Source organism: Caretta caretta, chromosome 11 (assembly GCF_965140235.1).
Source record: "Caretta caretta isolate rCarCar2 chromosome 11, rCarCar1.hap1, whole genome shotgun sequence".
Lineage (NCBI taxonomy): Eukaryota > Metazoa > Chordata > Testudines > Cheloniidae > Caretta > Caretta caretta.
Window position 1 is genome coordinate 45,175,972 of NC_134216.1, and position 17,349 is coordinate 45,193,320.

At 42.1% G+C, this 17,349-nt stretch overlaps 2 protein-coding genes across 4 annotated transcripts in view; one reads left to right on the plus strand and one right to left on the minus strand.

Moving 5' to 3' along the window:
- PRKRA (protein activator of interferon induced protein kinase EIF2AK2) overlaps nt 1–10,715 on the minus strand; it is a 25,454-nt gene extending 14,739 nt beyond the window's left edge. The window contains exons 1-2 of one of the 3 annotated variants that reach the window (XM_048869572.2): nt 10,480–10,715; nt 6,290–6,459 (exon numbers count right to left, since the gene is read on the minus strand). In XM_048869572.2, coding sequence (XP_048725529.1) covers nt 6,290–6,459; nt 10,480–10,544 — 235 coding nt within the window. In that variant the 5' untranslated portion in view covers nt 10,545–10,715. The remainder of the gene's footprint in view (nt 1–6,289; nt 6,460–10,479) is intronic. The other 2 variants (XM_048869571.2, XM_048869570.2) reach the window with 2 other exon arrangements.
- Nucleotides 10,241–17,349, plus strand: part of PJVK (pejvakin) — a 22,170-nt gene continuing 15,061 nt past the window's right edge. Inside the window, exon 1 of the mRNA XM_048869400.2 lies at nt 10,241–10,314. The gene's annotated coding sequence lies outside the window, so the exon portion shown is untranslated. The remainder of the gene's footprint in view (nt 10,315–17,349) is intronic.

Genomic DNA, 17,349 nt, shown 5'->3' on the forward strand with positions numbered 1-17,349 from the left:
TCTCATTCTGGTGCAACCAACCTCCTGGAAATTGTGCAGTGAATGAGGCAGGGGACTGCAAGAAGAGAGATGATGATCTTCTGGTTATTCATGTTGAATGTCATCCCAGAGAACTAGATTCTATTCCTGCCTCTGCCACACTATTCCTTCAGGCTGCTGGGCAAGTCACTCAAACTAAAATTTTCCAAAGGGAGCCACTAATTGTATGCTCCTCATTTTTGAGAGCCCAACCTGAGACTCCTGGGGCCAGATCTGCAGAAGTGCCGAGCACTCACAAGTGAAGTCAATAGGGACTGTGCTTTGAATATACAAAGTGTCAAAAATGCTTAGTACTCTGAAATATCAGGCCTTAGGCATCTCAAGTTGAGCATCCAAAATTAGTGGACACTCTTGAAATCTTGACCTTAAGACATTTTGTGCCTCAGTTCTGCCATCTGTGAAAAGAGGATAATATGACCACCTAATTTCATATGAGTGTTGTGAAGATCAATTCATTGTCTAAGAAGCATTCAGTTACCATGGTGAAAGCATGATGTAAACACCCAAGAAGAAACTAACAACTTCTTATTTGGTGCATGGTTTAAATGGTATGTATTTAAGACCTGGGGTCACGTATTGACGAGGATACAGATAAATAATGAATAACTATGCTTCCACTGAAGTAGAGATCATATGGAAAGATATAACAGAGCATGTAATTTTCATAATGGCTGTGTACAAGGGGGCCAAATCAAAGATGCACAGGCAACTTTAATTCTGGAATTTCCTTGGCTTTTGAGTGCTTGACATTACAACCATAATATTCTTTTAATGTAACTTTTTTGCATGTAATAAATCTATACGTAGTGTACTATCATGAAGACAATAGATGTAGTTTAATCCAAACAGATTAATTTAACATTTATAGTTTCTTGTGGTTAGATTTTTCAGAATCCTCAAACTAGCATGCAGCTATTGGAGCTTTTCCTTTCAGCCTGTGAACAAGGTAATATTTATCTTTGCCTTTTTACTGAACTTTCTGTAAATATCAAATCAGAATTAACAGCCTAAAACCGCACTGTTTTAATATTTTAACATGTGAAACTCAAAGTTTAAAAGCTTGCAGGGTAGATAAAAATCACTGCTTTTTAAAAAAAAAATTAAAAAAATTGGATTTTTTATTTAAATCATATTTTTTTGATAAAATGTTTTTTTCCTCAAAAACCTATCTAAAGATAGATACATTAATAGCTCAAAGATATCTCATCATGGAATAGGGATTATAAATTCTAATTCTATAGTATGATACAATATATTCATGTAATGTTTAAGAAAAGTTTTGTAAATGAGTTCCAGTAGTTCATGGATTAGGGACCCAATCTTATAGGGTTCCAGGGGCTTCTGTATAGATTATTTTGGTTAATCTATCTATCTACCCAATGGGACTCAGTGCTCAGTCTAAAAGATACCATCAGAGATGCTTAGTTTTGAAGTTGTCAAATTGTGGATTTGTGTCTCAAGAGATAAAATGCTTGTTAACAGCAAAAATGTTTTTAAATAAATAAAATATAGAGGTGAGAAATAACAGCCCTCAACCCTATTGTCCCTCTGCAAATTTGTGTACACAGAGTCAATCCCTTACCTCTCTCTAAAAGTGCGAAGTTTCAAAAAGTTCAATGAATAGAAGATTGTCCAGATCTATTCCCCCACCAACAAAGAGAAGAAGTCTGGAGATAAATGCAAGAAGGGAGGGACAGAGCCACTGACCATTATCTTTGAAAACTCATGGCGATTGGGGGAAGTCCCAGACAACTGGAAAAAGGCTAATGTAGTGCCCATCTTTAAAAAAGGGAAGAAGGAGGATCCTGGGAACTACAGGCCAGTCAGCCTTATCTCAGTCCCTGGAAAAATCATGGAGCAGGTCCTCAAGGAATCAATTCTGAAGCTCTTAAAGGAGAGGAAAGTGATCAGGAACAGACAGCATGGATTCACCAAGGGCTAGTCATGCCCGACTAATCTAATTGCCTTCTATGACGAGATAACTGGCTCTGCGGATGAGGGGAAAGCAGTGGACGTGTTGTTCCTTGACTTTAGCAAAGCTTTTGACACGGTCTCCCATAGGATTCTTGCCAGCAAGTTAAAGAAGTATGGGCTGGATGAATGGACTATAAGGGGGATAGAAAGTTGTCCAGATTGTCAGGCTCAACAGGTAGTGATCAACGACTCCATGTCTAGTTGGCAGCTGGTATCAAGTGGAGTGCCCCAAGGATCGGTCCTCGGGCCGGTTTTGTTAATATCTTCATAAATGATCGGGAGGATGGTGTGGATTTCACCCTCAGTAAGTTTGCAGATGACACTAAACTGGGAGGAGAGGTAGATACGCTGGAGGGTAGGGATAGGATACAGAGGGCCTTAGACAAATTAGAGGATTGGGCCAAAAGAAATCTGATGAGGTTCAACAAGGACAAATGCAGAGTCCTGCACTTAGGACAGAAGAATCCCATGCACCGCTACAGACTAGGGACCGAATGGCTCGGCAGCAGTTCTGCAGAAAAGGACCTAGGAGTTACAGTGGACGAGAAGCTGGATATGAGTCAAGAGTGTGCCGTTGGTTGCCAAGAAGGCCAATGGCATTTTGGGATGTATTAGTAGGGGCATTGCCAGCAGATCAAGGGACGAGATCGTTCCCCTCTATTCGACATTGGTGAGGCCTCATCTGGAGTACTGTGTCCAGTTTTGGGCCCCACACTACAAGAAGGATGTGGAAAAATTGGAAAACGTCCAGCGGAGGGCAACGAAAATGATTAGGGGACTGGAATACATGACTTATGAGAAGAGGCTGAGGGAACTGGGATTGTTTATTCTGCGGAAAAGAAGAATGAGGGGGGATTTGGTAGCTGCTTTCAACTACCTGAAAGGGGGTTCCAAAGAGGATGGATCTAGACTGCTCTCAGTGGTAGCAGATGACAGAACAAGGAGTGATGGTCTCAAGTTGCAGTGGGGGAGATTTAGGTTGGATATTAGGAAAAACTTTTTCACTAGGAGGGTGGTGAAAAACTGGAATGCGTTATCTAGGGAGGTGGTGGAATCTCCTTCCTTAGAAGTTTTTAAGGTCAGGCTTGACAAAGCCCTGGCTGGGATGATTTAGTTGGGGATTGGACTAGATGACCTCCTGAGGTCCCTTCCAACCCTGAAATTCTATGACAGGCCGTAGAAACGAAAGTGAAACTGTTTGAGCAGCATATTCCAGAAGTCTTGAGGTCTTTCTCCGTGAAGCCTTTATTGATTTGAGATCTAGCATACTATTCTCTCACTAGAAGGGAAAACCTATAATGGCAGCAGGCCATAGAAGAGACCCAGTTTGGGGGATATTTTAATGAGTTCCTCTACCTGTGGGTAAGACAGGCATGTGTGCAAAATGCAAACAGCGCAACAAATAAATGCCTGGCCTAGTTGCCAGAATGAAACAACCTCAGAGGAAGCTGCGTTGAAGATGATGAAAGGAACATGTCTGAACATGCAGGATCTTCAGGTTGGTAAACTTTTTTTTATTTCATACTTTTTTCCTAAGGACTTCCAAAAATATAGTTGTTACTCCATGGTACTATCATTTTAGATGCAGTTGTGATAAAAAATAAATAGCTGAAATAGGCAGATCTTCCTTTTACAATTTCACCTTTAAAGTAGTATTGAGTGTCAGTGAATGCAATAAGAAAAGGAGTACTTGTGGCACCTTAGAGACTAACCAATTTATTTGAGCATAAGCTTTCGTGAGCTACAGCTCACTTCATCGGAAGCTAACGAAAGCTTATGCTCAAATAAATTGGTTAGTCTCTAAGGTGCCACAAGTACTCCTTTTCTTTTTGCGAATATAGACTAACACGGCTGCTACTCTGAAACCAGTGAATGCAATGAGTAATACTAAATGAGCAGTATGGTAATTAAATAACTGCACTGACTTATTTTGTTTAGGCAAATCCATCCTCAATATACAGGAATCTGAAGACTATCCACCTTCAAGATCACCATAATTTTCTATAGTTTCAGAGTTATCTGCCAATGATCGTGTTTCAGTCACCTCATGTATGTCACATAGCCACAGCATATCACCTGTAGCAAAAAGGAAAAAAAACAACCCTCCATCACCCAGAAACAACCATAGATAAGTTTGTGATAAGACCTAGCAGATTACAAAAAGAGCTAACTGATGAAGAAAATTGCCTGGTTTGTTTATGCAACAAACTCTCCTTTCCATATGATTGAGAACCCACACTTCATTAATGTAGTTCAGTCATTAAGACCAGGATAAAGTCCACCCGACAGAGCAGATGTCACCAGCAAATTGCTGCATAAAGGGTATGAAAGAGAAACTGAGCAGTGTGAAAAAAGGTCTAGAGGGTGAAATTGTTAACTTGAGTCTTGATGGGTGGAGCAATGTCCACAATTATCCTGTTGTATGTGCTTGTGTGACAACAGAAGAAGGGAATATCTTCCTCACTGAAACAATTGATACATCAGGAAATGCACACACACAGCAGAATACTTACAAGAAGTAACAGTAAAAGCTATAACAGACTGTGGGGAAAAAAATCCAAATGTCTAGTATGCAGCTTGGTCACAGACAATGCTGCAAATATATCCAAAATGAGAAGAAATTATTTAGAAGAGAGTCCCAAGCTAATAACATACGGTTGCAGTGCTCATTTGATGCACCTCATTTATTTCAGTGTTCCAGAAATAAAGGCGAATGTTGTTGAAATTGCAAAATACTTCCATAACAACTACTTTGCAGCAGCTGCTCTGAAAGAAGTGGGAGGAACCAAGCTAACTCTCCCACAAGACGTGATGGAACTCAGTAGTGGACTGTTTTGAGCACTATATCCAGAACTGGCCTAATCTGATGACAGTTTGTGAACAAAATTGTGAAAAAATCGATGACACTGTCACAGCCAAAGTTCTCAACACTGGGCTTAAGACAAATGTTGAACACATGAGAGAGAAGGAACTGAGTGAGATCTTAAAAAGAGAAATATGCAATGACAGAGTTAAATTACAAGCATTAAAAAAACGAATGGGACAAGCATTATCTCCAGCTCGTTTTCTTGCAAATATGCTCAATACTTGGTACCAGGGTCAAACTTTTAACGGCTGAAGAAGAGGAGTTGGCAATGACATGGACATCCAGCAATCATCCCTCCATAATGCCAACTATAATAAACTTCGGAGCTAAGGGTGAACCATTCAAGAAATATGTTTGCTGATGATGTTCTAAAGAAAGTCACACCAGTGAACTGGTGGAAGTCACTTAAGTACTTGGATTCAGAGACTGTTGAAGTGATAATCTCACTTTTAACAAAGGTAGCTTCTTCTGCTGGTGTAAAAAGACTATTTTCTTCTTTTGGACTAATTCATTCAAAACTGAAAAACGGTTTGGGACCTGATAAAGCAGGAAAGCTTTTTTTTTCTTTTCCAGATTATGAACAAACAGGGAAGTGAAGGTAAAGACAACCGAGTTAGATACAGAACCAATATTTTAAGTTTCTCATGTTGACCTGGCTGACACAGTCTATTTAATTTTTTTAAAATATTTCATTTAACTATAAGTTAAATAATTTTAACAAAAACAAACCTGATTTTAAAAAACTTGAATGTTTAACTAAATTAAAAAATTCATATGCTTGTTTTGTTAAAATATTATGTTTGCTGTTTGAAGAAAAAAATCCAGAATACATAACGTTGTTGTTTTAGTTAAATAAAACAACTTAAATGTCTGTCTGGTGATGATCTCCTCCTAATACAGCATGGCAAGAAAATCCTCCAAATATTAATGATAGTTCACCTCCCAGTGTCTTACTTTTGGTAAATGAAATAACCAAACAATCATTCATTTTCTGATATAGCTGTAAAACTAATCTGAAAAGTTTTCAAAATTAATCACTTTAAAAATGTATAGTGTGTACCTTCTAAAAATGAAACATCTATCCCTGAGTTGTGAAGAATATGTATTAAGGTTATAACAACCAACAAGAATGCACTTTTATGTAGAAATCCATGATTAAATCGAGTCTTCCTGAGTAGTGATTTAAATAAAATCCACCCTGAAAGCTTGCCTTTTAGGCAAAGCTGTTAAAGTTTGGCAAGTACTGGAAGGAGCAAAAGCAAAGCATATTAACGAATTAAATAAATGAAATGGTCAAATCATAGAATTTTTTTTTTTTGTATTTTCTAATGAAAAACACATTGTAAGTACTTAAATTTTTTTTTTAAACCACTGCCAACCACCATACCAAAGTGTAGTAACATTACAGACCTGTGCCCGTTATTTCACCTACTGTGACTTTAAAGGTGAAACTTGGAAGATGTACTTGTCCTTCAGCCTTCTCAAAGTTGTACTCAGGAGTGATACCAGCCTTCGTGCCATATTCATGTAACAACTGAATTGGTGTTTTCCCTGGTTTGGCAACAATCATTTCCTCCAAGCTACAAAGAAAAGAAGAAAATTTCCCGATTGAATAATTTACAAAATAAAATAATTTAGAAGGGAAAACTGTATTTAGAGCTGGTCAAAAAAAATCTGAATCTTACTTTTTTTTTTTCACTGAAACTTTGAGGAAATAATTGTAATACTTGGCTCTTGTGGCACTTTTCATCCACAGATCTCAAAGCACTTTACAAAAAAGGACAAGCATTGTTACATTGGGATGGGGAGACCGAGTTATAGGGAAGCAAAGTACTTGTCCAAGGTCCCATGGTAGACCAGGATAGAACCCAGTCTACTGAGTCCCAATGCAGCACCCTATTTACTAGGCCAATATTATCTCCCAAATTTCCATTTTTTTAAAATCAGTTCTAGCTCCTGTAAAAGGATAAAATTATATATTAAAAAAACCCTACCACCCACTAAAACTCAAATCTGGTTGTGGCAAAAATAGTTTAACGAATTCTCAGTTTGGTGGGCCTTGTATCCATTCATATATAGGAAGTTTGTTTTGCAGTATAGGAGGAAACAAGAACTGAGATGTAGGTAGGGGGAAAAGCTACCCAGAGGTCTGAGCTTAAACTTGTTTCAGAATGCGCAATAAGAGGCTTTAGGGATGGGCACCTGAGAACTAGAACAGCAAGAAAGGAAGAGTATTTTAGCTGCAGCAGAGAAAGGGAAAAGATTGCAGTGATTCTCAAACATTTTGGATTGGCAACCCTTTTCACACAGAAAGCTCTCTGAGTGCGACCCCTTATACTTAACGCTATTTTAAAGTGATATTTGTATGTTTGTTAATATCACTTTTCACAGCAGATTTACTAGCGCAGACTTCACAGTGAACTTGCTAGCTAGCTGGGAGGCTGTGAAAATTGATATTAATAAACATATAAATATCAGTTTTCACAGCAGACTTGCTAGCTAGCTGGGAGGCATGTACTTGCAACCCCTGAGGGGTCATGACCCCCAGTCTGAGAACTCTTGTGATTAGAGGAAAAACAGGTAGCTCAGACAGTCACAACGTGATTAAGCTAAACTAAGGTATGTCTGTATTTAGCATTTGGGAAAGAGACAGAAAAGTTAATTTACAAGCTGTTGTGGAGGAAAAAGCAACAGGATTTGGCAAAAGCTTTGCCTCGAACGTACAGGGGACAGAGTTAGAGGGATATGTTGAAAACAAAAAACCCTGCAGTTTCTCAGATTTACAAGACTTCCTATCTTAGTACCCAATAGACTACAAGTATTTAAAACCAAGCACATGTATGAAGTTTTTGCATCAGGAGAACCTACATGCATTTGTAGACTATTCAGAACTATCAGCTCTACATTGTAAAGCAAATTTAGTGCTCAAAGAGTACCAGATGGACAAATCAGGAGACTAGTAACAGCACTATTATAGTATGAGTAGTGACAGTGCAAAATTCTCTACAAAGTGCCATCCTATGTACCTCAGCTCTCTTCTAAAGAGGCTGCCTAAAGTGAGAAGCACACACAGACTCCATGACGATTCAATATGCTGAAATTGCCAACAAGAATGTCATTCTGTAATACAGACCCCTATCAACAAGAAACCAGATGGACTCCAATTAGTTTACATAGGTCTGTGAATGAATTTTGGTTGCTACTGAATTGCAGTGGATTCAAATCACTGACCACCTTGTGAAAGGCTCTTATTACCTCTGTTTCAAGACAGTTTGTCATTGTCCATTCAAGTTACAAAACATCAAATTGATCTCACTAGGTGATGAAAGAAAAGTTATTTTATGCTGAAAGCCTGCACTGACAATTGGAAGAGGTTTTCAGCTCTGATGGAAGCTGCATGCTATGAAACCAGAATACAGATTAGGTAACAAACACTTCAAATACAGGATCATTCTTAAACACAGCAATAAAGAAGCATATATAATGTGATAGAAAACAATTTTTGTAGAGGATTTTTGTAGGCAACTGTTCTATTGGCTGATAGGAACAGGGGAAACAAAATATTTGCAAAGTAACATTACAAGTAATTAACACTTTCTTCTGATCACCAAGACAACTGGGAGTGGCTTCAGTTACAATATGGACAAGTGGTTGGATACGAAAGCACTTACTAATTCTCCACAGCAAAAAAACAATCATTGTTGAGGAGGATCTGAAGGTGACAGTTCCATAGTGGGTGCAAGCTCAATCTATCTCAAACTCACCAGGTTCAAAAGTTAACTGTATCTGGATAGCTCAGGGGTGGCCAACGTGTGGCTCCAGAGCCGCATGCGGCTCTTCAGAAGTTAATATGCAGCTCCTGCTAGGAGCCAACTCTGGGGAAAAAATGGTGGGTGTTCAGGTGTACCAAAGGATAAATACCCCATCAGAGGTGCAGCTCTAAAATTAATCTCGATGCTTATCTCAACCTATCTTTGTGAGTCTGTTTTCTTGACGCTCAAACATGTGAAATCCAAGCACCGATCCATTTTGACAGACAGCCGCTTAAGAGAACTGCTGCGTGTGAGCACAACTGCATACAAAACAAACTTCAAGGGAACTGTTGAAAGCAAGGATTGCCAGAAGTCCCACTAAGTAAAAGATTATCATTAACTGTACATTATAAATGTATCATAAATATACATTATGAACTTATATAATGATGTGTGTGTGTATATACACACACACACACACATATATACATAATCGTTACATATTACTGTAGTTCTTTGGTAATGTACATTGGTAAATTCTGGCTCCTTCTCCGGCTTAGGTTGGCCATCCCGGGAAGCTTTTCTCCAACAAAAGCCTAGCTATTTCAAGAACTGGTGTTTTAGGCCAGGACTAATCACATGCCTAAAGTCAAACATGTGCATTTGTAGGATCATGGTACACAAACATTGTCCTTGTCAGGCTTGGAACATGGTCTAGACTTTTTTTTCCCCCTCCCTATATTATTTATTTTGCTACACCACTAGGATAACAGAACATTATGCTGTTGGAAGTATCATGAAACAATGTACCATGGCACTGTTTGAAAGATGGGCTGTTGGACACCTAAATACTTCTAAGGATCTTTCTTGCTGGGGGTGGGGGTGATTACTGTCTTTCCACCTATAAGTCCACCACTTCTGGTTTGAACTGGAAAGGTCCATGAAGGTGCTGGGCCTTGTTTAGCAGCTGTCACATTCTTCCATGAAGGTTTCCGATGAAGTGAGCTGTAGCTCACGAAAGCTCATGCTCAAATAAATTGATTAGTCTCTAAGGTGCCACAAGTACTCCTTTTCTTTTTCCATGAAGGTGGCTCCTTTTCAAGGATGTGGAGTCCTGCTTACATCCGCTAACCACACTAACTTTACAGGTTTCAGAGTAACAGCTGTTCGTCTGTATTCGCAAAAAGAAAAGGAGTACTTGTGGCACCTTAGAGACTAACCAAACGCTTATGCTCAAATAAATTAGTTAGTCTCTAAGGTGCCACAAGTACTCCTTTTCTTTTTGCTAACTTTACACTGACATGACTGAGAGGGATCGTCAAGAGGGAGCTGAGTTTAAGGGCTATTGAGGCTGCCTCTAACGGCATCACTCTACCTCCCAGGGTAAGGGACTGAGCCTCAGGGGCTGGCGGGCGCCTCTGGAAGGCAGGCGGGCCGGCCGGCCGGTCGAGCGCGGGCTGGGGCAGCATCTACACTTGCAGCCCCCCTGGGGGGTGGGGCTAAACTCAGGCCCAGGCTGCGCTGAGAGCCGGCGGGGGTAAAGGCCCCGCGCCGGAACCAGGCCGAAGGGCGGGACGCAGCTGGCCGCTCCCTGGGGGCGACAGGGCTCACGCTGGGCAATCCGCGGCCCGCCTAAGGCTGCAGCCTCCGGCAGGGACCGCCGTTTTCCCCGCTCGCTCCGCGGTGAGGCGACGGGCTGGGTCTGCCGGGCCCCAGCGAAAATGGGGCGGGGGCACGAGCCCGGCCGGTCCCACCCCCGCAGGCAGCAGTTGGCCGCGGCCGCTCGCGCGCCTGTGGGGAGTGGGAGAGGTGTCCCTAGTTACCCACAATGCCCCACTGGGCCCTGACCTGCGGGGCTCGTCCTCCGCCTCCGGGCTCTGCTGGGTCGCGGCCGGGAAGCTCTCCTGAGACATGGCCGGGCCGCTGGCCGCCTCCGCCTCCCAGCGAAGCGCGTCCCCCTAGTCGGCGTGTTGTGAGGGCGGGGACGCGCTGGCAGAGCGGGGCGGCGCTACCTGCAGTTCCTGCTCGGCAGAGCCCCCGCTTTCTCCCGCTGCGGTGCCCGGCACCTCCCCGGAGGACGACAGTCCTTCCTGCCCGCCCCCTCCGCGGGGTGCACCCTATGGGGCCGGAGGGGATGGGCCCGGCCCTCGCGGAGCGCACCCTGTGTGGCCTGGCGAGTGATGCACAAACCTCCTTCCCTCTTCCCGCAGAAATCCCGGAGGGGAGAGTAATGCGCCCCCCCCCCCGCAGTCCCCTACACACCCATGGGGCAGAGTGGGAAGCCCTATATTCCCCCTCCCTCAACCCTAACGTAGGCCCCTTCCCACTCATATATATATATGAACACTGAAAGCATAGCAAAATCCCCTGTGCCCCTCTGTGATGTTAGGCTAGGGCTGCTAATTTTGGTTGGATGTATTCTTGGAGATTTCATCACATGACATCTTTAATTCTTGGAGACTCCAGGGTAATCCTGGAGAGTGGGCAACTCAAATTTACCCCTACACGCTATTGTAGTAATCTTTATACAAAGTATACCTTGTAAGATATCACTTGGAAATTCATAACTTTCTTTTTAGTAACGTCTTGGTGAGATATGTGTGGCAACATTGTATGGGAAGTTCTAAGATTCCCCCATGTAGTTGTTATTAACCCAGGTTCCAAACCTCACCGTCCTGCCCATACAGATATTAGCAGTGGTGAGCTGCCAAAATCTTAACAACCAGTTCCCTCTTCAACCCACAAGGGGGTCGTGCCCCCCTGCAGGACTCCTGCCCTATCCAACCCCCTCCCCCATCCACCCCCACTCTCCTGTCCCCTGACTGCCCCTAGAACCGGGCAGGAGGGTCTCGTGGGCCACTGTAGTGGGTGCCCACCCTGCCCCATCCCTAAGAGCCAGAGGGTGAGGTGGGGAGTCCCGGCGGGGCTTACCTGGTGCGGCTCCTGGGAAGCATCCGGCAGGTCCCTTTGGCTCCTAGGGGTGGGGTAGCGAAGCTAGAGGGGGAGCAATCGACTCCGTGGGTGCTCCAGGGCTGAAGCACCCATGGGGAAAATCTGGTGGGTGAACAGCACCCAACGGCAGCTCCCCGCCCGGCCCCAGCTCACCTCATCTCCCCCTCCTCCACTGAACGCACTGCTCTGCTCTGCTTCTCTCCCCCCACCCCCTCCGGTTTCTCGCGAATCAGCTGTTTGCGCGGGAAGCCGGAAAGGGCTGAGAAGCAGGCGGCGGCTTTGTGCTCAGGCCCAGGAAGGCAGAGGCGAGCTGGGGCGGGGAGAGGTTCCCCTGTCCCCCCCCCTTTGGGTTACCTGCTGCGGCATGGGCAGCCCTCCTCGTGCCCCCTGCCTCAGCTCGCCTCTGCCTCCCTGGGCCTGAGTGTGAAGCTGCCGCTTTCTTCTCAGCCCTCCCAGGCTTCCCACGCGAACAGCTGATTCACGGGGAGGCGGGGAGAAGCAGAGCGGGGCGGTGTGTTCAGGGGAGGAGGCAGAGTGGAGGTGAATTGGGGCCGGACATGGGGCGGGGTTAGGAGCTGCCGGTGGGTGCTGTGCACCCACCAAATTTTCCCCGTGGGTGCTCCAGCCCCGGAGCACCCACTGAGTAGGCGCCTAATGGGCTGTTTTTGGCCGGTTGCTAAATTTAGAAGCCCTTTTGAGGGACAACCAGTTCTAAAAGGGCTTCTAAATTTAAAAACCAGCTCCATTGAACTGGTGCAAACCGTCTCCAGCTCACCACTGGATACTGGCAAATAGGTCTGTCCTAAACAATGGACTGTGTGCTTGCTTTAATTTGCATTTAAGCAGTGAACAGAGTCATCAGGCAGGAAGGGAAGATGAAATTCAAACAGGTGAAAAAACTATCAGGGAATATCTTTCCAGGTAGACTCTTTATCTCCTGGGTCTCAGCTGGAAATATGTTTCAAGAGGGGAACTGAAATTATAAAAAGGAGGGTCAAACACCTGAAGACACCCCTCTCTGTCTCTTTCCCTGCCATTTGCATTCACTGCACCTGAGGAAACAAAGGCAGCAGTTATTGGATACTCTAGGGCAGGTGTCCTGACCTAAAGAGTTTGGTCAGTGTAAGACTCGTGAAAGCATGTGGTGAGAACTTTTTGCTTTGTTAAGTTAGGCACTAGTGAGCATTTTACTTTTATTTTTCTTTGTAACCATTTTTTACTTTTATGGCTCATTAGCTTTTAAGTGAGTACAAGTATTTCTATGTTAATAAACTTTTTGTATCTAATCCAGTGTGCTCAAGCTGAAATATCTGGGTAACTCCATTTATGGTAACAAGTTGTATGTGTACTGTCTGCGGGGGGGGCTGTGCAATATAGGACATATGTTTCTGGAGGAAAATCTGTGATGGGGGGCATGTGGGAGTCACCCTGCAGCATAACTAAGGCTGATAAGAGCCAAAGTGTGGTTGGCTGGCTGCAGCAGCACACATACAGACATAACTGGGAGAGATTTACATGCTGTTTGTGAGCGGTCCAGGTTAAGGCTACAGCAACAAGGCATTGTAAAAGGCACCCCAGGTTACAAGGAAGGGGTGACATAGCTACTCATTAGCCTGGATCGTATCCTGGTATGTCACATCCTCCTACCAAATGCTGACACACCCCAGTAATCTTCCTTCCCCGCCCCACAGACTCACACAACCATCCATAAAGGAACAAATTGTTAAATTCCTCTTCCCCCATCCCAAGCTCACAGAACAAAATGCACACATAATCATGTGGGGAGAGGCAATAAAACACAAGAATATCCTTTCTGATACAGAAAATATTACACATGTACCAAGCCCTCCTGACTCAAATGCACCAACCAGCCAGAAAAGACAGTAAACATCAGCAAAGTAGACTCTTTTAGAGGTGAGACCATACCACGCTGAGAAAAATCTCTGCTTTCCTCACCCTGGGGAGAGACTAACATACAGTAAAGTCCCCTAACTTTGGGTAAAGTCATATCTACACATCAACTAAGGAAAACGTTTAGAAAGGTTCACACAATCTGAAGTTTATTTCTTCAGGGCTGAGCTCTTTAATAGAGTTATTATGCAACCACCACTGAAAGGAATCTCCTCCAGCCCCCAATTGTGTAGCTCAGCAGGCCTGCTCAGGTGAATTCCAGTTGGTAAAGCACTTTGGGATCCAGCTGGATAATAGGCACATTAAACGGCAAATATATCATTGTCTTTGCAATCACAACAAAAAAAGATGACTGCAGAATTTAGTAGTCTTTTGATTCTAAAGCAATCATCTTATTTTCAAATAATGGCATTATACTACTGAAGATTGAGCAATCATCTCTGTATCAGTTTACACAGTTAATTTATTATTCATTGTACTGGATTAGATGGCATAACAGAAGGAAGTTGGAAAACAATACACTGTAGAAGCTGGGTGGTGATGACCCTACTGATACTCTTTTCCAAGTAAAATGTAACTAGGCTTTAAACAAAGCAGCTAGACTCTAAGTTTTGCCATGTGAGAATTCAATTACTAAAATATTTTAACATGAGTATGAGGTTTGGAAGCTGCAGTTGATACAGGTTTTTTAATTATTATTATTAATGCCATACTATGTTTGCTGCTGCTACCAAAAACTTTGTTAAGCAGGTTGGTGATGGTGGGAGATTAGTCCCTGTTCCTAGCCTCAGTGAGGCTGACAAATACCAACCTCTGAGTCTTGTTATTAAGAAGAGAAAATGTTTTCTTTCAAAAAAATCTAAATTTGCTTCGACACCTTTTGCCCTAAAAGACATTCTTCAGGGAGAAAAAGAAATTTCAGCTGGTAAGTTTTTTTTGTTCTTCTTTAAGGCCTGAAAAATTAAGTTTTTGCAGTAAACATAGACCTGGTGTTATATTTTTAATTAGTATATGTAATATAATTGTGCATTAGTACAGTTAAGAGATAATTATCTTCATTAGTCATGCAATTAACGAGAAATGAAAAAATAAATTATAAACATAGTCAAACTTCTATTTTAAAAAACTGCACAAATATGTTTACTAAATGGCTAAAATTCTGGAATAATTTTCAGGAATCCATTTTATTGACAAATCTTGATGATTTTTGTGTACTAATAAATAGCAAGTACAGTTCAGCCATGTGTGTTTGAAAAAGTATTCTCACAAAAGATTCCTGGTAAATGTTAGCCTATGTTGTTTTCCAGTTATTTTAAGTTCCATTGTACTATATATATGTTTTCGAGACGCATCTCCATGAAGCGTCACTGTTGAATAGAAATCAGGCTCCAATCCTGATTCATGTGACTGACCCCTTGTACCAGCTAAATGGGGATCTGTTCAGGCACAGGGGCCCATGCAGATCTGATTGAAGAATTGGGCCATAGTAATTTGTTTTTATAATTTAGTCACATATTTCAGTAGTGTAACTACCTCTAGTTATGTATAATTCCAATAAATCTTAAGGAGACTCTGTCATAAGTAGGAGGTTCAAAATTTAAATTATAGGTCCAGTTGTACAAAAGTGTTGTGATGCTGAATGTCACAGTCCCTAGCTTATAGGTGGCTAGAAAATCATTCAAACTACCTGGGATCCACATAGCCTGAATTAAGTGCCTAGGCTTCCTTTACAATGAATGTCGCAAGATAGGCACTTTAAGAATGCAATCAACTAGATGGGGAACTGCCTAAGCTAGCCAGTAGGAAAGACTGACAAGAGCTGTGTGACTTAAGCTGTTATGAAGATTTCTAATTCCGGGCTGCAGAAAAGTGTCTATCTCTATGTGCATTCCACAATGGGGAACCCTCTCTCCTGGCATCAGGTGGCTTAGACGCCTAAGCCCTTTCTTGTAAGGGGGAGTTATGTAATTACCTCACTCCACACAGAAAGAGGTGGTGTCCACCTGATAACTTTAACCCCCTGGTTAAAGCACTCATTTGGGATAAGGGAGATCCAGATTCAGTTCCTCCTGCTGCCTGATGGGGAGAGAGGATTTGAACAGAGAAGGAGTATTTGTGGCACCTTAGAGACTAACCAATTTATTTGAGCGTAAGCTTTCGTGAGCTACAGCTCACGCTTATGCTCAAATAAATTGGTTAGTCTCTAAGGTGCCACAAGTACTCCTTTTTGCGAATACAGACTAACACGGTTGTTACTTTGAACAGAGACTCTCCCTTGTGTCAGGAGAGCACTCTAACCGCTGAACCATGGGGCTCTCTCACTCTCTTCAATTGAAGCTGTTCCACTGTGTATAAATAATTAAAGAGTCACTGGAGCATGGTGACTGGACCCTGGGTCTCCTGGGCCCAGATGGGTGCCCTAACCACCGGGCTATGGAGTCATTCTTTCTCGCTCAGGCCCAATGACTCTTTAATGCAGTGAGTGCACATGAAAGCAGAAAAATCCACTAAGGAAAAAGATTTCTATTTCAAGACTACACGGAGACTTGACACACACATAATGTCAAATCCTTCTAGCCTTGCACCTATGCGAAAGTAAGATTACTTGTGTAAGTAAAAGTTGCAAAAGATTTCTTGTAAAATCTAGTTTTAAAAAGGTCAAACAAACAAAACACCTTGACAGTGCCCTTTCAATAGGGGTTACATCTCATGAAGACAATGTGCTTTAATTTGTAATTGAATTTCTACTTTTTGGATGACAAAGGTACTGGAAAATGTGACAAGCTACTTAGCATTGTGAGTGAAATGTACGACACGCTTTATTAGAAATATAATTACAACAGAAGTGGCACTCAATAGCTTTAAAATTCACTTTTTGAAAAGTCTGTATCTTCCTTTGTTTGTTAATAAAAGACTTCAGTCGTGCTATATTATCAACCAGTATCTTCTAATTTTTTCCACAAGTAGAACAGAAATATATTGTGAATCACAAGGGAAGTATTAACTAAAAATGCCTATTAAGTTAGAATAGAGTTCAAACAAAAATGGATTCTTTAGTTCATATCAAGATCTACGTACATGCAAAATTTCAAGGAAGTCAGACTACTTACTATGTATTTTGCTACTTCTCCAGAAGAAATTATAAAAGTAGACAATGAAATCAGTGGGTGCTGATTCTTATCACATGACACGTGTATTAACCTTTTCTAACTGACTTCTTTTAGGTAATGGGGGACAGAAAATTAAGCCAGGTATGCTACTAGTAGTCATGTGTGTCACACATGTGTTACAGAAACAAAAAACTAATTCAGCTAAATTGCCACTATAAATATAACTAGAAACTCGGCACTTATTAAAATGATTTTTCTATGGGACTCTTCGTCCATGAGGATTGTGTTTAAAACAACAACAAAAAATCACAGAGGGCATAAACTACCCTTGTACCGACCAAAGGCCCTATGTACCACCACAGCCTCTCTTAATGTCATGAGAATGGCAATGTGGTCTAGTATAGGGCATCACACTGGGCGTTAAGAGTTTAAATTCTGTTCCTGAATTTGCCATTGACGTACTATGTGATCTGGGACAAGTCACTTTATTTGTGCTTCAGTTTCTCCACTAATAAATTGGAGATAACGCTTACTCACCTGTGTAAGGAGCTTTGATATCTGTGGATGAAAGGGTACTTTATAAGAATTGCAATAAGTATGATTGTTGTCTGAGACCCTTCTGCTGCTCTGAGAATTTCACCCCAAAAGAATAAAGTTTGTGTTTGATATTTTCAGAGTGATACCCCTGTTCTTTAGTTTAAGTTTGGTCCTGTAAAATTAGTAACAGTTTTGCGCAATGCCAGAC